General features: G+C 54.4%; 1 protein-coding gene across 3 annotated transcripts in view; it reads left to right on the top strand.

Moving 5' to 3' along the window:
• The first annotated feature begins 4446 nt into the window (after positions 1-4446).
• Positions 4447-25638, top strand: part of SSBP3 (single stranded DNA binding protein 3) — a 55580-nt gene continuing 34388 nt past the window's right edge. Inside the window, exons 1-4 of one of the 3 annotated variants that reach the window (XM_064665163.1) lie at positions 4447-4588; positions 4704-4776; positions 4970-5031; positions 5653-5737. In XM_064665163.1, coding sequence (XP_064521233.1) covers positions 4533-4588; positions 4704-4776; positions 4970-5031; positions 5653-5737 — 276 coding nt within the window. In that variant the 5' untranslated portion in view covers positions 4447-4532. The remainder of the gene's footprint in view (positions 4589-4703; positions 4777-4969; positions 5032-5652; positions 5738-25638) is intronic. The other 2 variants (XM_064665161.1, XM_064665162.1) reach the window with 2 other exon arrangements.

Genomic DNA, 25638 nt, shown 5'->3' on the forward strand with positions numbered 1-25638 from the left:
GTGCTGGTTTGCTTGGGGAGGGGATATTTCATAGCAAAATGTCCCTTGCAGGGAGATGTGGACTAGCTGCAAGGGAGGTGAGAACCAGGAGGACCAGACTCACTCAGAGTGGCTGGCAATGGCAGGAGATGGGCAGAAGTGACACTTTTCCAGGGCGACGGGGTGACCAGGGTCTGACATTCTGGGTTTTACCTTTGCCGCATTCCTCAGAAGTCCAATCGCACCTTGGAGCGCAAGTTTGGGGCTTGCAAGTTGTCTGTGCTCCTCAGACAGGGAAGTCCTGCTCCTTGGATTTTATCTCTGGTGCTTTCTCCCTTTGAGCCTTCAACCTCTATTTTAGTCTCCTCTGCAATGACGGGAACCCACAGAGTTAAAGTCCCAGGACTACCAGCTCTGGGAATACAGCATGGTGTCCTAGCCTTCCCCAGGGAAAGCCCAGGAGCCGTGTCCCACATGGGTGCTCCTGCTTGGCGCTTTGCAGTGCCTGCCCCCAGCTAAGGTTGGTGCAGGAATTGCTAGTGAGGAATTGGAGCTGCCACGCAGGGAGCTGCTGGGGAATAGCTGCCATGCTTTACATTCACAGCCCATCTATTTTGCAATAACTTCACCATGATGTTCCCACGTAGACAAGCCTAAGCTAGCATAGATAATGAAATGGGTTAAAGGAGACAGGCGGAGGGAGAGGAGAGGAGCCAGCAACTGGTAGTAAATCAGGGAGAGAACAGGGTTACTTTAAATTCAAGGTCTTGGTGGCAGGGCGAGTTTGGTTTATGCCGAGAGGCATGAGGTTTAGATGAGACACAGTTGGGGAAGACAGAAGTGTCTCCTTGGTGGGGCCACCAACCTGCGTCCCCCATCACCCCCTATCTTGCTCCTCCTCATCTCCCCCTATCTTGCTCCTCCTCATCTCCCCATGGGTGTGGGATTAAATCACTGGGATTAAGCACAGCCAGGAGCACCCATTCTGGCTGGTAAAGAGTAGTCAGAGAATCCTGAAGGAGCTGCCAGCCTGGCAAGGCAGGCAGTGGGCTCTGCTCCACAGGGGAAAGGTCTTGCAGGTCCCCATCAGCTCATGGTCAGGGCCTGGGGGACCCAGCCACCAAGACTTTGGCACGGGTATCGAGGCAGTCCAAACAAGCTAATTAAATCCTGCTCTGCTTAATCAGAGCCATTCAGAAGAAATTAATCCCATGTTTTATTAGATGCTGTTTGAAGTCGCGTTTGGCACCTCATCCTCGGTTCTCATCTCCTTCTGGGGAAGGAAGAAGGACATCTGTGGGGAAGAGCGAGGGTGCAGCAGATGGCAGCGGGGATGATTCAGGGGCTTGAGGAAGGAGCTGTGACTCCAGTGGCATCCCTGGGGGGGGACGAGACACCTCTCCCTGCATCCCACAGCCCACCCCCTCCCCACGGGTGAGAGTCTGTGAGCCAGGCAGGCATCCCAAAAATACGTGTTCCTCTGCATTGCATGCTAATGGCTCTGCACGATAGGTCCCACCGCAATTAAAGCTCACAGAGCATTAATATGCAACGTGGAGAGGCCACTCTTCCCACAGCTACTCCCTCCCAAACCTGTCCTTCCTGCTGCACATCCCTGCCCAGTGGGAGCCTGCCCACGGGGATCCCACAGCAGTCCCAGCGGAGCCGCTGGCAGCACACAGTGAATTTAAGCCTTCCCCTCGCTGTGCCCAGGGGATGCTGCCTTTTTCCCCTGGCACCCGGCACCTTCTCCTGCCTTCAGGCTCAGCGGAGCGGGGTCTGTTGGGTACCTGGCTGCGGGTGGGTGCTGTGCAATGTGGCCCTGGCATGGGAGACACCCTGGCAGCTGGGAGAAATCCACAGGCGGGTGGTTAAAACAACCAGCTGGGCATTTGGTTTGGGGTTTTTAATGACTTCTGGTGCCTTAATTGGTGCAACCCAGGAAAAATTCCTGACAAAGAGAAAGTCTGGCCAAGTAAGGTAGCTCACAAATTGCCCTCCAAGCCTTGGGAGTGCTCAGTAGCCTTGGTACATCCTCCTGCAACTCGGCTAGATGGAGCTGCTGGCTTTGGGTGTGGGGATTTATTTTTTTCCTAAATTTCCTGTCATAACTTGCGTTAAAACTTTGCAGAGCCATTTAATTGCGTTCTGTGGTGGTGATGATATGAAATTAGTCTCCCTTCTGATCTTTAGCTAAGTTGGTCCAAAGCACCGGCTCATAATTTGCTCTAATCATCAGGTCGTGGAAGATGCGAAGGCAGGGCTGGTACCCGGTGAATTCACACGGGCCAGGAGTTTCTGTCCTTGCCATGTCAACATTTGGCAGCTGGCAGGTCAGGCTCTGGCACCCTGGGATGGCAATATTGATACTTTCTTTTTGTGCCACTAAGGGAAGTTTTTCATCAACTTCTCTTGGCCATTTCCTTTAGCAGCAGCCAAGAACTATTGCTGGACCACGGGAAAGGAGGGAGAGCCGAGGTGGCTTCTGGGCTACTCTCTCTGAACATCTTGGAGACATCCTCCCCTTCTGGCTGGAGACCTGCAATCAGACTGCTGAAGGCAGGGATCCCGTCTCCCACTGCTTCATGTCTCAAACTATCCCAAGGTAGTGGCTGAGTTTTGTCTACTCACCTATCCCAGAACATCAATGAGTTAGAAGAAAACAAGCTCCCAATGAACAGGAACAGGGCAGGGCAATATTCTGGGCACAGAGAGCCTTTTTCTGCCAAGGGCACGGCGCCCATCGTTCCAGTGGCATTAGTGCTTTCCACCTCCATGCAAGAGGTACAGGATATCAGGGTATTATTTTTAACCAGGGATATTTAGTGGACCTCTCACGTGCTGTTGGAGGGTCAGATTTATCCCATAGCCTCAATCCCATGGGACGCTCCTAGTTATTTTTGAACCCATCAGAGCAGCAGAGGAGCAGAGGGATGAGAAGGCTTGAGAGACACAAAGTCTGGGGTTTGTCTGGCCTGTCCCTCTGGTCCGTGCATGGAACAGAACGCTCCTGCTTTGTCATCACCCCCCACCCTGCAAACCAGAACCCATGTGAAGCCCCAGGTTCTCCCTTTCCACTGAGAGGATCTTGGACGCCTGGAAGTTCTGATCCCTTTCGACCTACCGCATTGCAAGACTGTTTTTTTTTTTTTTTCCCCTTCGTTCAATTTAAACCTGGCTGTGGAGCGAGTTTGGCCCTGCTCAGGCAGGTCCCAGTGGCCGTGAACATTCCCACGGGCGCCACAGCGCTGCCGCCACCGCAGGAGTCACTCCCACGCCCCACGGCTCCCCACGCCCCACGGCTCCCCATGCCGCCGCCCCAAGCCTTGCAGGGAGTACATGGACCTGCTCAGACTCAGGATCTCCGATGTTTTGAGTGTAAACTCATGATTTTAGCAGTGGGTAATTCATCACACAACCCCTACCCAGCTCACAGCCACTGTCCCTGCTGGATTTTATTCAGCAGTCGTTTTGGAGGCGGAGGTGAGGCCGGGGCAGGGGGAAAAGAGATGTTTGCAGCCTTTATTTTTGTGCTGCTCCAACATCTGTTCCCGTGGGCACTGCCACCCGAGACCGGTTGGTTCGGTGGGCTCCTGGAGAAACATGTTGGTGGGGCGAGGGGCGCCAAGCTCTGACTCCTAAATTGGGGGTACCTCAGGACAACAGCGTGGCTTTGCCAAGCCCCCGGCCAGAGGCAGAAGGGCTCCCCACAGCCCACCCTGCGGAACCCCCGCCCAAATCAGGGCACCACCCAGCCCCGAGGTGGCTTTTAAGGGCAGCGAAGCAGACAGGAGCCGTGACCGGACCTGGCAGCCAAGGCTCCGCTCAGGGCTCCGGGCGCGCCTGCCCCGAGGTGACCGCCCGCAGCGCGAGGTTGGGGGTGCGCGGCGCCGGGCGGGACCCGCCGGGGCCGGGCCGGAGAGGGACGAGGCGACGTGCCCAGCCCCCGGCCCCCTCCCGGCGGGTCGGGCCCGCCCGGCCCCGGCGGGTCCCGCCCGGCGCCGCGGAGCGGCAGCGCCCGCCCGGCCGCACCGGCGCTTCCCCCCCTCACCCCCCGACGGGCGGTTTCAAGTCCCCCCTTCCGAGGTCTCCGCGGCGCCCAACCAATCAGCACGCGCTGCGCGCCGCGTCCCGCCGCCTTAAAGCGCCCCGGCGCTGCTCCGCGCTGGGGCAGCGGTGCCGCCCGCGGGCCGAGCCAGGAGGACTTTAGGACCGCGGCGCCGCCCGCCCTCCCCGCCGCGGGAGGCCGCCCACCGCCTCCGGAGCGGGGCGTGTCGTGGCGGGGCCCCGCCCCGGCCGGGCGGCGATTGGCGGGCGCGAGCGCCCGTCGGCGGCGGGGGCGGCGCTCGGTGCGGCCACGTTCGGGTGCGCGGCCAGCGGCGCGTTGGGCGCAGCGAGCGGCGGCGGGCGCGGGGCGATGGGGGCGCGGCGGCGGCCGGCGCTCTGACAGCCCCCGGCGCTCCCTCGGCGGCGGGCGCAGCGGCTCCGGCGGCGGCGGCAGCAGCAGCGGCGGCGGCTCGCGGCGGCCGCCCCTATCCTGCTCGGCGCGGACCATGTTCGCCAAAGGGAAGGGCTCGGCGGTGCCCTCGGACGGGCAGGCGCGGGAGAAGTAAGCGCGGCGGCGGTGGCGGCGGGGGGAGCGGGGCGGCGGCGGGGTGGCTTTGTGCGGGGCGGGAGCGGGGCGCCTCCTCCTCCTCCCCCGACCCGCCGCTCGGCTGTTGCAGGCTGGCGCTGTACGTCTACGAGTACCTGCTGCACGTCGGCGCCCAGAAGTCTGCGCAGACCTTCCTGTCCGAGGTGAGCCCCGCCGCCCCCCGCGCCCTTTGTGCGCCGCCGCACGCCCGCCCTCCATCTTGCGCGGGGCGGCGGCGGCGCCGGGGGGTCGCCGCGCGTGGGGGGCCCACGCCCACCCGCGACCACCCCCCACCCACACCGCCCCCCTCAACCCACCCACCCACCTTTCCCCCCCCCGCCTTCCTCTCTCCCGCAGATCCGGTGGGAGAAGAACATCACGCTGGGCGAGCCCCCCGGCTTCCTGCACTCCTGGTGGTGGTAAGTGCGGGGGGGCCGGTGCGGGTGCCCCGTCGCGGGTGGGAGCGGCCCGCGGGGGTGGGGGGCTGCCCGCCGGGGGCGCGGGGCCCCGCGGGGTGCAGCCCCGGCGATGGCGTGAGTCAGCAGCACAGCGGCGGCTCGGCGAGCCCCGAACCGCCCCGGCTCCCGCTCCCCGCGGGGCGTCGAGGCGCGGCGGAGCCACCCCCGGCCCCGCGGGAGCGGCGGGCAGGGCTCCCGCCGGAGAGCTGCCGGGCCAGCCGCAGGGACCGCGCTGTGCCGGTGCCACTGGGGCGCCCGGGGGAGCAGGGCTGGGCGGCAGCACTGCTGAGAGCGTGGGAGAAGTCCCTGAAGTCCCACGGGAGTTTGCCCATCGAGGAGTTACCCCTTCAAGGTGTTACCTCTTACGGGCTGCTTTTGCCTCTTAGAACACCCGTCATCCCACTTGCTGGCGGTCAGGTCTGAGCGGTGTGGAACTCAGATGCACAGCTGGGTCCGGCTGAGGTTCCATCCCAGCCGTGGGTCCCTTGGGGTGGGAAGCCGCTCACCTCTTCTGACCCCCCCACCCGGGTGCCCCGTCTCTGATGAGTAACTGCTCCTCTCCTGGCTCTCTCCACCACGCAGTGTGTTTTGGGACCTGTACTGCGCAGCTCCCGAAAGGCGAGACACTTGTGAACATTCGAGTGAAGCCAAAGCCTTTCATGACTACGTGAGTAACAAGTTTCTAATCCTCACGGTAATTATGGTGTTGGGGAGCTCCGGCGCACGGAGAGCCAACCTAACGTAACTGACTGGCAAAAACCATGGGGTTTTTTTAACCAGCAGTGCTCTGATTTGACTGAACAGTATTTCATAATGTTGCAATTATGTAAATGAGCTCAGATACTTATCTTAAGCACTTAAAGGCATTTGGGTAGTGGTAGAATTAAGAAGTTTTGCCTAGCAATGGACAACAAAGCGTTTATAGGGGGTCGATGGTGGGATTCATGCTGAGGACACCTCAGTGGTGAGATGTTTCATGCTGAGGTCACCTCAGAGGGTGGGCGGGGGTTGGATTTTGGTGGGGAGGAGCAGGGGGATTCCCCAGACTGCTGTTGAATGCCCCAGTTAATATCTCCCTGCCTTTGGCAAGGCTAGGGGCTTCCTTGGTTGTCTGAGTCCTCCTTTGATCCCAGCGAGGTAGAGGTGTTGACTTGGTTGTAGGTGGGGTTGCAGACCCCCTTGGTTGATTGTTGTGCATGTTGGCTCTCTGTGGTTTGGGTTGTTCTCTGCAGAGGTGATAGCCTGAACCAGGGATGGATGATGCTTCTGGGGTGGGATGCTGGAACTGAGGTGTCTCCCAGAAAGACACTCCTTGGCAAGAGTGCATGGCATGTCTGCTCCAGGGGGCGATGGGTGGGCTGCCTACTCCCGTCCTGCACACATCGCCCACATCTGCAGCGTCGGGAAGAATGTGCATCAAAGGATTAGTCACCTGGCTGTGGGCTTGGACCCCAGTCAAGTGAGTTTAAACCTTGTAGCAGGAGCTGGTTTTGTCTGCTCCAGGGAGACTATGGTATGGAAACCATTTTTCCTCCCTTCCCAAGTTTCTCGTTGCCTCAACATGCCTGGGTTGGGATGTGTGAGAGTTTGCTGGCGAGCAGCACCAGGCGAGTGTCTCGGGGACCTCCACAGCATTCCTGCGGGCTGGTGCCCTGGTTGCCCTGGGGCAGGCAGTGCCAGGCTGCTGGAGGGCCTTGGCTGGCTGCTGAGGTGCCTTTCCTCTCTGCCCATCCTGCTGGGTCATGGGGGACGTGGGTCTGGGTATTTGCTAGGTGGGGTTTGTCCGTCTGTCCGTCCCTCCCCATGGCCATTCTCTGCATTGCTTGTTTTTACTGGGTTGGATTAAGATGGTGAACTTCTGAACTGAGGGTCAGAGCTGACAACCGGCAGCAGATCTAGCAGTGCTTTGCTCTGTGTGAGTAGCTGCTCTCTTTCTAGGTGTTTTGGGCCAAATTGTGGGGGTTTGGGGAGCCTGGATGGGACTGCGGGCTCATCAGGAGCAAAGCAAAGGTAGATCTTTGGGCAGCAAAGCCACAGGTGAAGATGACATTAGCAAGCAAGTCATGGTAATGCTCCATTCACAGCAGCCTCCTCATCATGTCTGAGGATTTAGTGTATTTAGAGAAATTAATCTTTTTTTAGCTTGGTAATAATTCTAACAATAGGCCTGAGTGCATTAGATGATTCGCATAAACTTCTTTAATACACGTTGCTTTAAGCTTACAGTAAATAGACACAATCCTGATTGTTTTTAATTCTCGGTGTAATGCAGTTTTGTAACAGTCCCAAGTGCTTTACCTTTTGGGCTTTACGGCAAAGACTTCTAAGAAGATTTTCACTCTCCTGTGCCTGGGCTTGGTGGCACTGGGTTGGTTTCCCCAGGCATGTTTTGACCACAGGGCGGGGATTGTGCTTCTCCTCCCTGGCGTGGCCGGTGGCGGATGCTCATGGCACAGTCCCTCTCCGAGGAGCGGTGTTTTCCCGGCACAGCGTGTACTTTACAGGGCGAGGGACCTACCTGGCCAAGACTTAAATATTGACCAAAGAACCAAACGATAACCATGGGAGCGTGAATAGAACCTTGTTTCCCTTCAGCTTCCAGGGCAGGCTGCTGGTCCCAGTGAGCATAGTGGCCAGCCTTGCCGATGGTTGCTGGGGCTGGAATGCTGGTCTTTATCAAGCACCAAACCCAGCGACCCATCAGTGGTGCATGGCAGCTGAAATGGGATATGAGCCCCAAATGGAGCTGGATCAGCGAGTCGTGAATCACTTCACGTGGTAGTTGTGTTTAAAAATATCCCAATATAAGTCTTGCCACAGATTGGTGGAGCATTGTATCTACACTTGGCCAAGGATGGGCAAACTCTGTGTGCCCAGCTTGGTGTTTGCACAAAATACAGTGTTCTATGTACGCAAAGGTGGTGTATTTACCATGGTGCTCTTAAGGACAGAAGGAAGGGATGCTCTGGGAGCCAGTTGGGTCTTGGTATGTCACCGTCCCAGAGCCAGCACTGTGTAGGGGTGCTTGCCTGGGAGATGCATCAGCAGGCCTCGTTAGCAGGGTGCTAGTGATGGGATTTGCATGCTGCATCATTTCCACTTCATCTTCCAGCATAACCGTATGAAAACTATTAGGAGCAGCAGGACAAATTGCTAATTTGCCCCTCCAGTTTTGAATATTTAAATCTTTAGCAAGAAAATAAAGTAAGGAGAAATCCCACCACTCTTTTTTTGAGAGGACCTTTGAAAGGCGTGGGCTCTTGTGATCTCTTAGGAATATTGCTTTTTATGTTTCCCCTGAGGTTTTTCTCCCAAGCTGGGACAAAAGCCTGCTGGAAGTCGGTGGAAAGGTGCTTGTTGGGGGAAGAGTGATGGGAGCAGGGATTCACCTGGCACGGGCGGGAGGAATCCTGTGATTGTCTATCCTTCCATGTCTGGCAGGATTGTGTGTCTGTTAACACAACTATTGAGTTGTGTTGATTGGAGGGTTGTTAGTCAGCCTGCCCCACCTCTATCAAAAGAGTTGATCCAAGTTAACAGCACCATAAACACCCATCAACTCCTAAAACTCAACCTGTAGCCATTGATTTAGGCTCCTCCACTGGGCAAAGCCCCATGGAGAGCATGCCAGCGTTATGGCACGCTCCCGGAGCCGGCGAGCTTGCAACAGGATCGCTCGGCATGACAGGGGATTTCAGCCGCCGCCTTATCTGGGAATTGGCCGATGGCTGGTCGCAGTTGAGCATTTCAACACCGTGAAAGCCAATACAATTTGAGTTAGCGGTGATGACTGCCAGTTTAAATACCGCAGTGAATTTCTGTCAAAGAGCTAATACATAGAAAGGGGAATTGCAGAAAACTTGATCACCAGAACCACTTCAGTCGATTTTGGCCTCGAGCTACAGAAAATGAACTTAAATCTAGTTGACTGTTGCTACATACTTTTTGTGGTATTGCTCTGCCTGCACGGCCAGCTCAGAGTGTCAACATGCAGGAGAGAAAAATCAGGGTAGGCTTTGGGTGACAAAGACTTTGACTTCATCTTTCCCTTCCTCTGTTCCCCCCAGTTTTCTCCTGAGAAGAACCTGCACTTGGGAGCATTTGAAATGCTGTTTACTTTGCAGCACAAGATCTGCAGAGCTGTGGCTTCAACTTGCCATTAATGCGAAGCATTGATTTATTTATTTTTGTTTTTAACTTTGGAAAGCTGCTGCAGTTCTTTCTAACTCAGGTCTGGAAGGATTCTCTGCAGTAGTGGGGGCAGATGCTGCTGGAAGGGTGGTGGTTGATATGGGAAAAGATGATGTGTGTGGGGGTCATGTCCTCCCATCCTGGTTGAGCACAACCAGGGCTCCTCCCTTTTTCCCCCATCTGAAACAGTTCTCCTTGGGTTGAGATCTCAGTGAGAGGTTTCTGAACCACTTGGAGATGGATGGATGGATGGAGTATCCAGGCTTGCTGGTGTTAGCGTGCAAAACTGCTCGGTGGGGAATGAGATAAAACCCAAGGGATTTGGAAGGGTTTTGGCCTGCTGGCAGTACAGACTGGGGGATGTCCCCCAGGCACTAGAGTTTGAACCCCAAACCCAGTTGTTTCCCCTGATGTAGGTGCCCTTCCAGCCACGCTTTGGGAGCATGGGAGATGATCCTTTTCTGCTGGATCTGCCCATCACACCTCAGCTGGCTGTGGGACGGGCACCCTGTCCCAGCATCACTGCCTGGGTGTACCTGGGCTGCCAGGGAGCTTTCATGTGGTGGTTGTGGTTAAAAATATCCCAATGTGAGTCTTGCCTGAGGTTGGTAGAGCATTGTATCTACACTTGGCCGACAGTGGGCAAACTCTGTGTGCCCAGCTTGGTGTTTGCCCAAAATACGGTGTTTATGTGGCAGAACTTTATTGTCGCATCAACTTCTGCTCTCCAAGGTCTGTGTGGCCATCTCATGGTGTGACACCTTGGCAGGTGAGATGGCTGTGTGGGAGGAGATGCTCTTCATGGATGAGGGGTTTGGTGGACCTCCCTTGTGAGGTTCTCTTTTTGCTTCAGGACCAGTGAAGGCTGTGAGACCCTGGCTCGAGGCACCCATGGCTGTGAGAAGTGGGACCAGCAAGTGTTAGTGTTGGGATCCACGAGTACATCTGTGGTGGTGGTCCATGAGAGCTCCTTCTGCAGTGTGCAGCCAGTGTAGTGAAAACATGTTGCCTAGGAGAGCAGATGTTGTTGGGGCAGGTTTGGCACAATGCAGGGACAGGGGTTGGGAACAGCTTTATGTGGTCCCCATGAGCCCCCAGAGGCATTGCCTGAGCCTTGGGCACGTGGCTCAGCCAGCAGCACACACAGGTCTGTCCTGTTTCCAGCTCTGTCTGGGCTCCATCCAGCTCTGCTCTGCAGAGACAGGGCTCCCTGGTAGGTAACCAGAGGAGAGGAGTTTCCTTCAGGAGTGGCAGGCTGCCAGGAACAGCTGCAAAACTCCACATCACTTTAAAAAAAAAATTACAACAAAAATAAATAAATCCAGATATTCCATCTCCTGGTATGTCTGGGCTCAGGCTTCCCTCCCAGTTTAGGGTACCAGTGAGCCTGGGTGTCCCTTAAACCCTGCTCTTGCTGGAGTACCATGCAAAGCTGGATTAGCTTAATTTTATATTTTACACAATTTTGGCTGTCACAACAGACCAGCCTCCTCTGCCACTTCCTGCTGCCCACTGGCAGGACCAGGGCATTGCAGAGCAGCACCTTTCCATGGGTGATGCTGATGGAGAAGCTGCTGTTGTGAAACCGGAGGTCAGAGCCCAGAGCTTATGTCTTAGTCTTTGACTGGGGAGCCTAAATATTTATCCTGTTCTGTCCCTAATGAAAACAAATTGTCAACAGTTGTTCAGTAACTGACTAAATTAAAATCTGTAATTAGTCAATTAGATTAAAGAGTTGGCACAACCTGATTGTATCATGCTGGTTAGGTTATTAAGAGAAAGGGTGTGATTTTTAATTACTGAATGCTAATTTTGACGGTTTCAAATGGAAACAGACGTTCCCCCCCACACCCCACCCTGAGTGCCTCTGCAAAAGTAAGTCAGGGGATGGATTTTATATCAACAAATGGTGCGAAGATGCAAAGTTTCTCCGGCTCCAATCCGGGAGGGGCTTCTCCAAAAAAAGCTGGGAGTGAGATGAGAGGAGAGGAAGGATTTCCTCAATCCTGCCCGTGGATGGGAGGACAGGTGGGGATTTGTGTCACAGGTGGGGGCTCCCTGTACAGATGGGTGCTGGGGTGGGTGTCTGGGTGCTGCCCATGGAGGTTCTACTCTGCCACCCCATCGCCCATCTCCATGTGTGTGTGTCAGTGTGTCCTCGCCTTGCACGAGTCCATTTGCAGCAGAGAGGCAGATTTGAGTATTTTTTTTTTCTGTGCGTTTTTTGTATTATTTTTTTAATTCCCCCCCCTCCCCCCCCGCCTGGTGCTTGAGAGGGGCCAGCTTCCAGTGGCAGGCAAAGCCGGGAGGAGGAGGAGGAGGAGGAAGGCCTTGCTGGCGAGCGCAGCAGCCCGCGCCATCCCATTGTTTGCCCCGGCGGCCACGTGGGCGAGCGCGGTGAGGCCGGCGAGGGGACCCGCTGCCGGCGCGGGGGGCTGCGGGGGGGGCGGCCGCCTCCGGCAGCTGCTGGGCTCCGGGAGAGCACAAAGCTCACAGCCCTGCCCTCCCCGGTGTTCTGGGGTCCCTTCGGAGGAACAAAGAGGACGAGGGTCTGCCGTGCCAAGCTGTGCCGTGCCTGGGAGGTTGGCCTGGGAGGTTGGCCGGCACGGGGGGAGGTGCTCCTGTCCAGCAGCAGCGGGCAGCGGGGAGGTGTTAGGTCAGGACACCGTGTGTTGGGTACAAGTGAGACTTTCCTGTTCTCCTGATCATTTCCTTCCTTACCTTGGAAACTTGGATTTTCTCCTACCTTTTGTTCCCTATTTTTCTCTTGTAAAGCTGTCCCTGGTTCTATTGGAAACAGCTGCCAGAGCTGGTCCGGGGAGCGGGCGGGGGGCTCTGGCTGTTCCTCCTCTCTCACCACTCACGCCCCCGTGGCAGAGCTGGCACCACTGAAATGGCACCCGGCTGTGCGAAGCTCTCGCTGGTGGGGGGATGCTCTAGGGGGGAGCTGCTGCAGCCACGTTTTCTCCTGGTTTTCCTTATGAACAGAGGGAGAGCGGTGCAGCACCCGGAGCAGCTCATGTCCAGCCCGGCTCGTGCTGGGGATCTGGCCTGCCCTGCGCACAGGAACCACGGAGCGGGCTGTATCCTCATGAGCATCACATACCTTACCAGCATCCCACTCATGGGTCGGGGAGGCTTGCTGAGTCCCACTGAAGCTTCTACTCAGCCCTGAGCACTTTCCCCCTTATTTCCCATCATCTTTTCCTTCCGAGTCCTCACCCTGCAGATCCCTGGGGGGTCACCCCAGGGCTGGGGTCTTGGCAGGGCAGTGCTTTCCTCCAGGCTGGCAGGGAGCGAAAATGTCTCTTTGGAAGTAAACAAATACCTCACCTCTGCCTCGGTTTGGGGTTTAGGTTTTTTCTTCTCTCGAAACTCCTGCTCATGGCCACACAGGTGCCAGGAGCTGAGTTCAAAGCTACAACTGTGCAGTCAAGGGGGGGGGATTTCCAAAATATGGGGTGGCTGCTTGTGGGTGCCACTTCCCGTGTGTCGTGGGACCACCCGGCTGCCCACCTTCCCACTGCCACATCCCTTCTCCTATCCCCATAGCAGTGTCACCAATCTGCTGTGCTGGCCAGGGTGAGAGGAGCACCTGGGGGACTTGAGTAAGGTTTGGAAATGGATAGGGCACAGCTCCATGTGGTAAAGCCAGCTTTTCTTTTGTCTTAGATTTGTACATTTAATTTGTATCTCTTTTTGGATAATAGGAGAAACACTCACCTGCACGAGTGTAATGCTGCATGCATGGTGGCTGTTAATATCAGAATTAAGGAGAAAAAAAAAGTGTGTGTATATATATGCAATTATATCTACACAATATGCAGAATTAGGATATACATATGTATATAGAGGTGCATGTGACTGTATTTGGGGTGATGGGACAGAGCAGTGCTTTTATTCTTCCCCCTTCATGGCCAGTGCCACCACAACTAGTGTTTTTTAACAAGGTGGTTTCCACCTCTGCATTCCCCGGGCCGGGTGGGAGGCTGTGGGGTCCATCCGTCTGTCCGTGTGTGAGGCTGCAGCCTGCTGCCTTAAGATAAAGTCCAAAGGAAGACCTCTGGCTGTGTCTTAAGCTAACATTTTCTTTTTAATTTTTTTTCTTAATGTTTCTGCATCAACCCTTGAACATTTGATCTGGTGCCTCTCCTCCTGGGGTGCGGCGGCTTTCTGTAGTGAAAATGAGCTCCCGCCTCCCCTCCTGCCTGCCTCAAACAGGGTCTGAGGTGGGGGAGTTTCCTTTCTATTTTCCCTGGATTTGGGCTGGTTTTTTACAATCTCACAGGGCTGAGCTAGCACCTATAATTGGAATTTTTTGGCTACAAACCAAAGCAGGGGATGCACTGCAGTGACTCTAACTTGCTGGTGAGCACAACCTGCCCGACACAGCTGAGATGCTGGCATCCCATGGTATTCCCAGCAGGCACAACAGTCCACAGGCAGTCCCTCCTACCTGGATTTTCTTCTGTGCCTGCCTCCAGCCCCAGCTCTCACCTGTGCAGCTCCCATCACACCCAGGGCACCTGGTCCAGCACCAACTGGTGCCCACCAAGGCAAGTGGCAAGCTGGCATCCCCTTTCTTCCAAAACAGCCTTGCTGTGAGGGTATCCCAAGCCTTGACTTGGCTTTTTTATTTCTGGCAAATGTCAGATGGGAAATGGCCCTGTGTCAGCCCATGGGCAGCTGGCAGTGCTCAGCTTTGTCCCCAGACAGGTGGGGAGCTGCTTCCTGCCTCAAGCAGTGCTTTGCAGCTCAGCCTCTGGGCTGGGGAGCAGTTGGGAGCCTGGTTGTTTCAGGTTGTGTTTTTTGCCTCTTTTTTTAAAGTGAAAGGCAGGGCAGGCTGAGGAAGGGGGCAGGGCGCTTCCTTGAAGCGCCCTGGTTTGGGGTGAGCAGATAAGGGTGCTGTGTCACGCTGGGCTCCCCTCCCTGCCAAAGTCCAGCAGAGCATCCTCCTTGCCCTCCTGCTCTTCTGGCACTCATTGGGTGCTCATTCCTATATTTGGAGGGAGTCCCATTGGATGAAGGGCAGCCTGTGGTGCAGGAGCTGCTTGAGCCTCCACGTCCCCCTGCCCGGGAGTGATGTGTGCAGCGAGGAGGAGGGAGAGGTGCTTCTCTCCCCCTTAGCTCCTTTCTGCTGGAGAGCTGTGCAGCTGGTGGGGTGTAAATCACACCCAGCCTCCCCCTGCCCATCTGCCTGTGGGATGGTGTGGGGGAGGTCATGGCTGGTAGCAGCTTGGGGTGACTCTCCATTGCAGCTTCAGCTGTGCTCCTGTGTCCCTGTGGCTCTGGGAGAGTGCCCACTCATCCCTGAGGAGCAGAACCTGGCTCTGCCTGTTGGTGCTGGAAATCCTTTGGCTGTTGGGGTCTTTCTCTGCAAAATGTTGAACAAGGAGGTAGGTCCTCCTCCAGAGCACACCCTGTTGGTGTTGGTTTGGAGCAGGGAGAGCCACGCTTTGAAACCCTTGGTCTCATCAGGGGGGCTTTTTGGTGGGGGCTCTGTGGGATATGGCTGGGGATGAAGGTGGGGACTCACAAGCAAGCAACTGCTCTGTGTTGCACATGGGTACCTTCAGCCCAGCTCAAGCCCCCATGGAAACCCCAAACCAGATGGTTTTGTTTTATCCTGGGCATCGCAGTGACAGTAACACCCAAGTGCTTCACACCTTTGTCAGTCTCCACTGGAGAGAAACTTCAGGCTGAGGATCCCAGGGCTCGTTTCATCGTTAAAAGCAGATGTATTTGCTTGTCCTAGAGCCCTTCAGGGTGTCGTGGCACGTCCTGACAGCTTGTCTGTCCTTACCTGCAGTCATCAAGGAGTTTTCAACATGACTTATATAAAGCCTTTGTACTTGGATTGCTCCACCGTGCTGCACAATGGCTTCTTTGTCATCCTGCCAGCTAATTAATTTTAACTTTTACCGTTGCTCCAGCGTGATGCATCGTCCGCGTGGTCCATTTGAAGCTTCTCCCCCACCTTAAGTGTTTTCCAAGCAGTTTGACTTGTTGCTGCTGAACACTGGAGAAATCAGCTGGCCCCGCTGGTGCTCATCTTCTGGAGAAGGAGCTGCCCTCACACTGCTGCTGGAGCCAGGGCTAGTGAAGGAAAAGCCATTAGGAGGCTCAGGTTCTCTCCAGTGGCTTGTTTCTCTTGGCTGGAAGCTGAAGGTCTCCACAGAGAACATCCTCTGATGAAAATAACAGGCTCTCGCTCCCCGGCTGGTGATTGGCACCGCAAGTATCTCACAGCCAGAGGGGAAAGCCTTGGCTGTGTCTTCAGGACAAAAACCCTCATACTCAGGAATGTCTATGCATGGGGATGTGATGATGGTTATTTCTGGAGCGTTGGGCTCTGTTTGGTTGTGTGCTGGAAACTGGGTGCCTTTCCTTTGCATCCTGTGAGCAAACGTCTCCAGCACTGGCTCCGAGTACCAGCACAGCATCCTTGGTGTAGCAGGGAGCTTAACCCTGCTACCCTCAGGATGTTCAGAGAGGAGCTGAGCATCTCCCCAGAGCTGTCTGGAGAAGGACCAGGAGGAATGTGACTCCAACTGGGTGTCTTAGCCCTTGGGGTGGGACGAGCCAGAATATTGTCCTTCCCAGGTAGGAGGGATGGAGATGACCACATGCATAAACATCAGCTGAATGTGCAGTGCTGTGGCAGAGGGAAGTTCCCCTCTGCCCGGGATGGGGACGGTGGCAGGTCAGGGAATATGGAATTGCTGCCTTTGTGTTTAATCTGGTTATAAGGACGGCTATTAGAGATAATGAATTTTGCCTGTCCCCGCCGTTGTAATACAAGAACCCAACTGTCTTTCAACACTGCGAAGGTCACTCCTCTTTATTTCTGGTTGTAAATATTGCTTGTTACAGATGTTTGGGGTTGACGGACATGGCTAATTAAGTTTCTCTTGCCAGCCAGTTGGCAAGGTGTAGGGGTACTGACATGGGGGTGAGGTCGGAGGGCAGGACCGGAGCTGGACAGCAATGCCAGCAGCCCCTCAGCATGGTGGTCTCAGCCCCACAGCAAAGTGGGGCTGTGTTTGCACAGACCCTTGAGACCCTTGCCCCTCTCTTTATTATGCATTTGGAGCAGGCTGGTGGGAAGAAGGCAGCTTTGGGAGTTTCCATTTTGCTGTCTTCCTTTGAGGGGAATTTAGCAGGAATTGTCATACCTGCTGTCCCCACCCTGACCCGAGGGTGGGAAGAAGGATGCAAAAAGACGGATCCCCATAATTTTTGCCATTGGGTATCTTTTGCAGCAGTGCCAGCAGAGGCTTTTTCTTTCCCAAAGAGATTTTAACATGGGAACGATGGTATGCTGGGTAGCAGAGCCAATACCTCACACCGAATTAGCACCAGGAGGGGTTGGGAGCCCCTTTCCCTGGGGCATGAGGCCAGTTGCTTCCCCGTGCTCACCCTGCCAGGCAGGAACCGGCCGCGTGTGCTGCCTGTGCGCTTGGAACGCAGCACGTGCTCCCCGGCTCCCCCCGTGCGCCTGATTTATGCCGCTCCACATTTTCTCCTCCTTTCCATGCCTCTTTCTCCTCTCTCTCCTTTTTTTTTTTTTTCCCTTGTGCTGCCTGTGAACTGCCTTGGTTTTTGTTGGGTTTTTTTGTTGTTTTTTTTTTAATTCCCTTATTGCTCGCAGGCTTCCCCATTATCCCAGCAAGCTGCAAGATTTAGGGCTCCCTGCTTGTGTGCATTCAGAATGGGGTTTTATCCTCCCAGAGGAGGGGACCGTGGTCTCCATCACCCCGCTGGGACATGATCCCTGGGCGGTGAAAGGGCTGTTTTTATTATTTTATTTTACGGTCGCAGAGCACAAGTCTTATATCCCCGTTCTGGCTGCTCCTGGCCATGGATTGCAGCAAAACTGGCGGGGTGGCCACGGGTGCCCATCGCCTCCGTCCCAGCGTCGCTGCCGGGCGTAGCGCTGGCCATCTGTCCCCTCCCGTGCGGCGCCGGGCTGCCGGCTGCTTGTCGAGGCATCAGGGTTTGCCCGGCGTCTGCGAGGCCACGAGAAAAAAAGGAAAGGGGAAAAAAAAAAAAGTTCCATTTTTGCTTTGTTTGCCCTCATTTCATATGCATAACCTCACTTTTTGTTGCCTTTTTTTTTTTCTTTTTTTTTTTTTTTTTGTCCATCCCCCTGCTGCTGTGCCAGGCACATCGAAAGTTTGCTGGGTCTTGCGTGCGTGTGCGGATGCCGAATAATTTTATTACCCACCTGGAAGGGAGCCAGCACGGCGTGCATCGCACAGGAGGTGGCTGCTGGGGCTCCTTCCCTTTGCTTTCCCTTTCCCAGCTGCCCCCCCTTTGCCTCTGCTGGTCTCCTGCCGGTTGCATCATCAGCATTACCCTTTTATTTTATTTTTATATATATTTCTTAGGGGTTTTTTTTGCTCCTTAAAGGGTTAAAACCGATGGGGAAGTTCAGCTAGCACTTGCAAGATATGGTTGCCTTAGCAACAGGCCTCCTAATCTGGTAGGTGACCTGAGAGACTGTGGAAGATGCAGGGGTTGGTTTGGCATTTCATTATTTCATGAGGCTGCGGCTCTCCAGCTGGTTCCCTTCCCAGCGCCGCCACCGCTGCTGCTCCCCCCACTGCCGCCCCCGGCATTCCTTGGCAAAGCCTGGGGGGGTGGGGGCCAGCACCATATTCCCCTCCCTGGGTGCTGGTGGGCCCTGGACCTCTTGCCCAGGGAGGGGGAGAGGGCTTCCCGCAGCCCAGGTGATAATTATTCGACTTCGGGGTTGTCAAGATGGTTTCCTGCCTTGCCTTCCCTCCTTCCCAAGGATTTGGTGTGGTGGCCTGGTAAAATAATCTGTGTGGCCCCAAGAGCTAGAGTTGCACTAGTTGGCACTTGGAAAACCTAGATTTCGGAGTCTGTGCTGCACTGTTGGGGTGAAGCTCATCAGTGAGGCTCAAACAAACTGATAGGGCATGAACAGGGTAGCACGAGTTCACAGTAGTTGGAAAAGGTGATGGAGTTGAGATGCAGCATCCAGCCAGCATTTTGGGGAAGGTTGGTGGGTTTGGGAGGAGCATGGCAGTGTTATCCCAGCTGCTTTAGGCTGCTCTGAGCTCACTGGGCCAGCTGAGCACGATCAGCATATGCCCATGGATGGATGGACCAAGATCTGGGTGTTTTGGTGCTGTAGCCATGGCCACCTTCTCTTTTCTTTTTTTCTTGGGAACATCCTCAAGTTGGCATTTCTCAGCTCTCTCCCTTTTCCCTTGCTGTAGTGACCACCCGCTAGTCCTTGCCAGCGGTGGGGCTGTCTAAATTAAGAAGCTGCATCAGAAAACTTCCCTGCCAAATATTTGACCTCCCTAAATCTCTGTGCACTGTTGGATGGGCACTGAAACTCTTCTGCCTGCACAGTCCCATGTGGGATTTGCATGGATGATGGTCACACCCATCAACACCCGTCAGCATCCTGGTCCAAATCATCACTGAGCTCTTTGCCACGATGGTCAAGCCACTCTCTGTGCCCAAAACCAGGATGTTTTCCTTCTTGCTGGATGCTGAGTGGTTACAGCGTATGGCACTGCCCTTGGCATCCAGCCAGGGTGGCTGGGCAAGGAGACTCCGGGGGAAGGGAGGTGTCCAAGGGGCTGGGGCCAAGCTCCCTCCGGGTACCAGTGGAATAAAAGGGCTCGGATAGCGCCAGAGGCATCCCATTCCCGCAGATCCCAGCGTGCAGACCTCTTTTGTTTTTTCCCCCTCCCACTATTGCACGGCGGTGGTGGCAGCTGCCTGTGGACGCCGGGGAGAGCTGCCTTTGTTTATCCACCTCTCCGGCAGAGCGAGCACAAGAGGATGCTCTTGGATCGAGGTGCTGATCTGTCATCTCCAGGTTTTATGCATCCCCAGACAAGAAATCGGAGGTGCAAAGCGCAGACTTTTTTGTTACTTATTGCCGAGCTCTGTGCAGAGCGCGGCTGCTGAAAGCAATCTGGTGTCTGTGATGCCCAGATTTATGGTTTCCCAGCCTCATTCAAGGTGTTGGCTTCCACTGGGAAGCAGAAAACCTGGTTTGAGCCATCAGTGCAGGATGAGAAGACCATTCCTTGTAGTCACATTGGACCTCAGGTCTGGTCCCCAAGCTGGTGAATGCCCCCTGAGCCTGTCATCACCCTGGGTTGGACAGCATCTCCCTTGCTCCATCTTATCTAGCAGAGAGAGGAAGACCAAAGTCCCAGGGAGCTGGAATGGCTCAGCTTTCCCTCTGGATCTCTTCTACTCAGGTCATGCTTCTCTGAATTTCCTGCCTACCCTGTCAGGGTAGCAGAGGCAAAAGTTGCCCCTCAGTGAGCCATAAATAGGTAGAGGAAATCCAGGCGAGCCAGCAGAATCCCTAGAAAGCCCTCTTTTTGATCACTTCATCCTTTCTTTTTTTTTATTCCCCCCAATCTCTGCTTTGTGAGGTTTTCCAGGATTTGTCCCTCTTGGCGGGGATTTCAGACGGTCAGCCGGTTCCCCAGGCATGGACAGACGGACAGGCTGCCAATCAGCCGGCACGCACTATCCTTCTGCAGAGACACAGAGGCTCCTGGGTCTTGAGTACAGGATTATACGTTTTTGTTGTTTGTTTTTTTAAAGAAAATCAAAATTCCCAGGGAAAATATATTAAAAAAAAAAAATCTCCCCCCCCGCCTCCGCCCTGCTGAGAAGCAGCTCTGCGATGGCGGCTGGAAAGCGAAGCCGTAAGTGTTGCGCGTGCCATCTGCTCCGCTTGGATCGCGGGAGCGGCTGGAGCCGGCACAGCCTTGCGGGAACGGGGGGGCAATGTTTGCTGGGGTAAAGATAGGGTCCCCCCCACCCCATATTCCTCCCACTTGGGGCCTTGGGGTCCTCTAGGTTGATTTGAAGTCCAGGCTGGGTTGCTTGAGCCCCAGCTGGTGATGCTTGGAGGTGTCCCATGCATATCATCAGGAGGATATGCAGCCCCTTCCTCTGCAGGTCATCCCCAGCATGAAGATGGTCGTGGGGTAGGCTGAGTCATGTGGAAGGGAATGGCCAGTTTTTGGAGTGTTTTAGGCATCTGCAGCTTCGCTGGCTGCCTGAGTTGGAAGCACGTGCTGGCAACAGGGTGCTCTGTAACGTAGAGTGCATCTCATGGGGACCTCAGGTGATCACTGTCCCAAGAGCAGCTCAGCATGATACATCTGATCCTCCCAGAGGGGATATCAAAGGAAAAATCCTTCCCCAGTAAGGAAAAATTATATGCAGTCTTTAAAAACAAAGAAACGTGTTTATTTGTGGGTTTGCTATGGGAGCACCTCTTGGTTCCCACACGACTTCCTCTGCAGCCAGGCTCCTGCTGGCTCTTTAGCTGGGGCCACCAGAGCAGCTGGGTTTCCCTCTCCTTACCTGTTTTTACAAAACTGGGTTTTTTTGAGACTTCCCAGTGGGTCAAGCCAGCAGACACACAGGTGGAGTGCAGAGGGAACCTGGACATTCTCCCTCTGAAGACATCTGTGTGCTACATGTCCTTGGCAGCTGTGCCATGAACTTGTGCTGGGTTGTAGGTGGTTGGCTTGTTGTTTAGGGGTTGTCAAGAGATGACAATCCCCAGAATGTGTGATACCCAACCTGGGACATCAGTTTTGACTGCAAGGACAGCAGCTGTAGAGCCCTGAACTACCCCTTGGCTTGGCTCCACTGCCAGCGTTTTTGGTGTGTGGATGTATGTCACATGTGTCCTGTGTATGGGCTGTATATGTATGTACATGTATATGGTTTAATCCCAGCCAGCAACTAAGTACCACTCACCTGCTTGCTCACACCTCTGCCCCAGTGGGATGGGTAGGTGAATGGGGAAAACAGTAAAACAGAATGGGTTGAGATAAGAACAATTTAATAATTGAAATAAAATACAATAATAGGAATGAAAAGGGAGATGACAAAAAGAGAGAAATAAAGCCTAGGAAAGATAACTGGTGCACTACATAGTTCCTTACCACCCACTGATGCCCAGCCTGTCCCTGAGCAGTGATTTTGCTTTCTGGCCAACTTCCCCCCAGTTTATATACAGGATGTGACAGTCCATGGTATGGAATATCCCTTTGGCTAGTTTGGGTCAGCTGTGCAAGCCATGCTGCCTCTTGGTTTCTTGTGCAGCTCCTTGCTGGCAGAACATGGGAAGCTGAAAAGTCCTTGACTGAGAGTAAGTACTACTTAGCAACAGCCAAAACACCAGTGTGTTATCAACGTTGTTCTCGTACTGAATCCATAATACAGTGCTGTACCAGCTACTAGGAAGAAAATTAACTCTATCCCAGCCAAAACCAGGACAATGTAGTATTTTTTTTTCTATTAGAAAAGGTTTGCAGAGGTTGGGAACTTGGAGAGGATGCCTGATGCTTCCCCCCCCACCTCTTCCCATGCAAATGCAGTCACTCCTCTTCACTTGCTGATAGAAGGAGCAGCAGCCTCCTGAGTGGGTTGAGCCAGCAGAGAAGGAAAAACGCTCTGCAAACAAAACCAGAGGGCTTGTAAGGAGAAACCGGAAGCTGAGGGAGCACAGAAGTGGCTGGAGAAGGTGTCTGAGGGGGCTGCAGAAGGCTTTTGATCATGCTGGACTTTGGGACAGGGTAGAAGGAACGCAATTCAGTGTTTCCCGCACTTATTCCCAGTCAGTGACCACAGTCAGACCTTCAGAGGGGTTTCTGAGGTTCAGCACCGGCTGCAGTGAAAGCTTGTTAGAGCCTAGCCTTTTGTTGGGGAACCTCTTAGGAGCCCCAGCTCAACTCCATAGAGGAGAGTAGTTTGTAAGACACGTCCTCCTCTCCTAAACCTGGCATCCAGGAAGCGCCACTGTGCCAGCAGCGTGTCGGCTTTCCGGAGATGTCCACTGCCTTTAGCCATCCCACCTGACCAGGTGCTGCTTGCAGGTGGTGGGTTGACCCTGGCTGGATGCCAGGTGCCCCCCCAAAGCTGCTCTGTCACTTGTCAGCTGGACAGGGGAGAGAAAATACAACAAAAGGCTTGTGGGGCAGGGTAAGAACAGGGAAAGATCACGCACCAGTTGCCATCATGGGCAAAACAGACTTGACTTGAGAAAAATTTAATTGAATTTATTGCCAGTCACATCAGAGTTGGGTAATGAGAAATGTAAACTAAATCTTAAAGCACCTTCCCCTCACCCTTCCCTTCTTCCCAGGCTCAACTTCACTCCCGATTTTCTCTTCCTCCTTCCCACTGGCAGCGCAGGGGGGACAGGAAATGGGGGCTGCAGTCAATTCATCACAGTTTTCTCTGCTGCTCCTTCCTCTTCATGGAGAGGATTCCTCACACCCTTCCCCTGCTCCAGTGTGGGATCCCTGCCATGGGAGACAGTCCTCCACACACTTCAGTGTGGATCCTTGCCACAGGGCTGCAGTCCTTCAGGAACTGCTCCAGTTTGGGTCCCCTGCAGGCCACAGACTCCTTCAGGCATCCCCCTGCTCCAGTGTGGGCTCCACCACGGGCTGTAGGTGGATCTCAGCTCCACCATGGACCTCCATGGGCTGCAGGGGACAGCTTCCTAACCATGGTCTTCCCCACAGGCTTCAGGGGAATCTCTGCTCCAGTGCCAGGGAGCACCTCCTCCCCTTCCTTCTGCACTGACCTTGGAGTCTGCAGGGCTGTTGCTTTCATATTCTCACTCCTCTCTTCTCTGGCTGCAGTTGCTCCTGCACAATAAGTTTCCCCCCTACTTAAATACGTTATCCCAGAGCCCAGTACATTGCAAGTAGCTTGGAGTGCGGCACTTTGGTGGCTACCCCTGAGCCCAGCGTTCAGAAATTCATTAATTGGGCTGGAACAATTATTTTTGGCTTTTGCAGAGGGAAAGGCTATAAATAATCACCCCGCGAGCTTGTGCGGTGACTTTGCAGACTCCGTGGGGGGGGTTGTGTTGGAGTTTTTGTGTTGGTTTTTTTTTTTGCTGCCGGCCGACTGGCTTTTTCTTGGCGGCCGAGAGTGGGAGACTTATCTGCAGAAAATGCCATTTGAGTTGATTAAAGAAACTCCTGCCATTGGCCCAAACTCCCAAAGTTTTTGCAGAAACGGTTAAGCTTTCTGAGAAACCGCCTCAGGGACCTGCCGGGCTGCAGCCTGGCCCTGGGGCGGTAGTGGTGGGGACAGGGAGGAGGACAGGGGGAAGGCTGCCCAGGCTCAGAGAAGGAAAGCAAAGCAGAAAACAAAGGATGCCGGTCTTGGAGGCATCTTACCAAGGAGGACTTGCTGGGAAGAGGTGCGAAGGGGCTGTGGTAGTAGGCTTCTGAGCTTGCACCTCTCCGACAGCAGCAGCTTGCACAGCCTTCAGACTAAGGGATTTTGGTCATTACGGAGCCAGGTTTCAGCCAGGGACTGATCCAGAGGTGCAAGCCTCTGTTTCACAGCACCCATCTCTCAAGCTCACCCATCCCAACACTCATCCAACCCCCTTAGAAGCCAAATCACAACAGCCTCAGCAGGAGCAAACAGCATCTAGTACACCTTCTTCTGTAAGCCCTCTGTCGCATCTAAAATAAATTTGCATCTAAATTGACAGGCTGATTTTAATGTCTTCTGGCTATAGAGCACTGAAGGCCCAGGCTTCCCTCATAGGTGGGCGTGGGGCATCATCCCTCCTCTTACTGGGCATTGGCATGGTGGCACAGAGCCATCCCAGGGCAGAGGTGGGAGAGGCATAGGGTGACTGCTTGCAGGGAAGCAGAAATGTAGTATTTCCTTTTTAAAAATAACAGATTATTGAAAGGACTGGGACTTACAGGCTAGTGACTGAGAATGGCCAGCACTGGAAGACAGCAAGCGGGCCTTCCCTCTGGGGATGCTGTTCTGTACCAGGCTGCTCAAGCTCCAGGGCCCTGGGTTTGCAGGAGCACATCCCACATCTCTCTCCTTGCCTGCCAGCAATTAAAACACATCCCTATCGTATGTATGGGCTGCCAAAGTCAACAGCCCTAAGGCACTGATGTCCTGGAGTGTGTTGCTTTGGCCGGTGCACCCCTTGGTACCCAGGTTTGTGGAGCATCGCTGGGGCTGGAGCTGGAGACAGCGTGAGGAGCTGTAAAAAGGAGCATATCGGGAAAGGCTGCCTAGAGCAGAGCATCTCTCGAGCAGTCTCGCCGTGGCAGCTTTCCTTCGTCATCCATTATTTATTTGATCCTCTGCAAAACAAATTCGCTCCTCAGCACTGATTCTGATGACGGTGCTCATTTTACAAAAGAGGTAAAAGGAACTGGTTTTGTTCCCGGTCTGAAAGACTTGAACAAAAAGGTGTGTTTGCCTGCCGCCTTCTCTCCTATATCAGTGAGATAAATCTGCAGGGGTTTAGAGTGGTGCTGGAAATTTTGGAGTCTCAAATAGTGAACCGTCAAGTGATGCTTTTCCCTGTTGATCCCCATCTTCTCTGGACCCCTCGCAAGGGTGTTTGCTATGGCAGGACCACAGGGGGACCAAGATGCTCGACTCACCTCATAGCTCACAGCTGAAGGTTTCTTGAGGGCACAGCTGTGTGTACAAGGAAAAGGGGCTTCATGGGATGTGTCTCTTCCCCACGTGTGCTGTTGGAGGGCAGCTCTGCTTTATGGGTGCACAAATAAGTATATGCTTAGGGTTTGGGGCCAGTGGGGTGGTTTCACAGGGTTATTGGGGATGTCCTCAGTCACACCAGTGGACAAGCCAGCTCCACCTTGCTTCCACCAAGCAAGCTGGAGTGGTGGGCTGAATGCGGGGCCGGGAAGTTTGGAGGGAGGACACGGCGTGTCGGAGCCGTGTTCGTCAGGATGGAAATAACTGTCAGCCCCATTCAATCTGTCGCCTTGTTCCCGGGGGACAATTGCAAAACAGGATTACTGGTACTTAAAAATTCATAGAAAACGTTTCTTATCACAACGTCATAATTGTTATGACTCAGAAGAGTAGAATTGCCATTTTCCTGTGCCTTTTTTCCCCCCTCACTTTTGTTGCATACCGAGTCCCTAGCTGCAGCTGCGGGATCGTCAGGAAAGAAAAAGAAACAACAAACCAGGGCAATGCTTTATTTTATGCTAACTGCTGCATTTGACTTGAAAATGATGTCCCACTGGGTCTCGTGGTCAGCGTATTACAGCGTGATGGATGGCTGTCAGAGCGGCGGTGCCTGGCAGATTGCGATGGGTGGAGGAGAACAGATGCCCGGTGACTTCAGGGGCTTTAGCGGAGCCCGGGACTGAAGAGTGGAAAACAAAAGCAGATGGGAGAGCTCTGCTTGGGCTAACTATTCTTCTCCGGCCACGTGTCAGGGAAGAAAGCTCGTCGGGTGGCCGTGTCCCTTCTGTGCTGTTCCTCCGTGGTGAGCTGGGCTGCCTGATGAAGCCATGGGTGAACCCCACTTGACCT

The sequence above is a fragment of the Pseudopipra pipra genome, chromosome 9 (assembly GCF_036250125.1).
Source record: "Pseudopipra pipra isolate bDixPip1 chromosome 9, bDixPip1.hap1, whole genome shotgun sequence".
Classification (NCBI taxonomy): domain Eukaryota; kingdom Metazoa; phylum Chordata; class Aves; order Passeriformes; family Pipridae; genus Pseudopipra; species Pseudopipra pipra.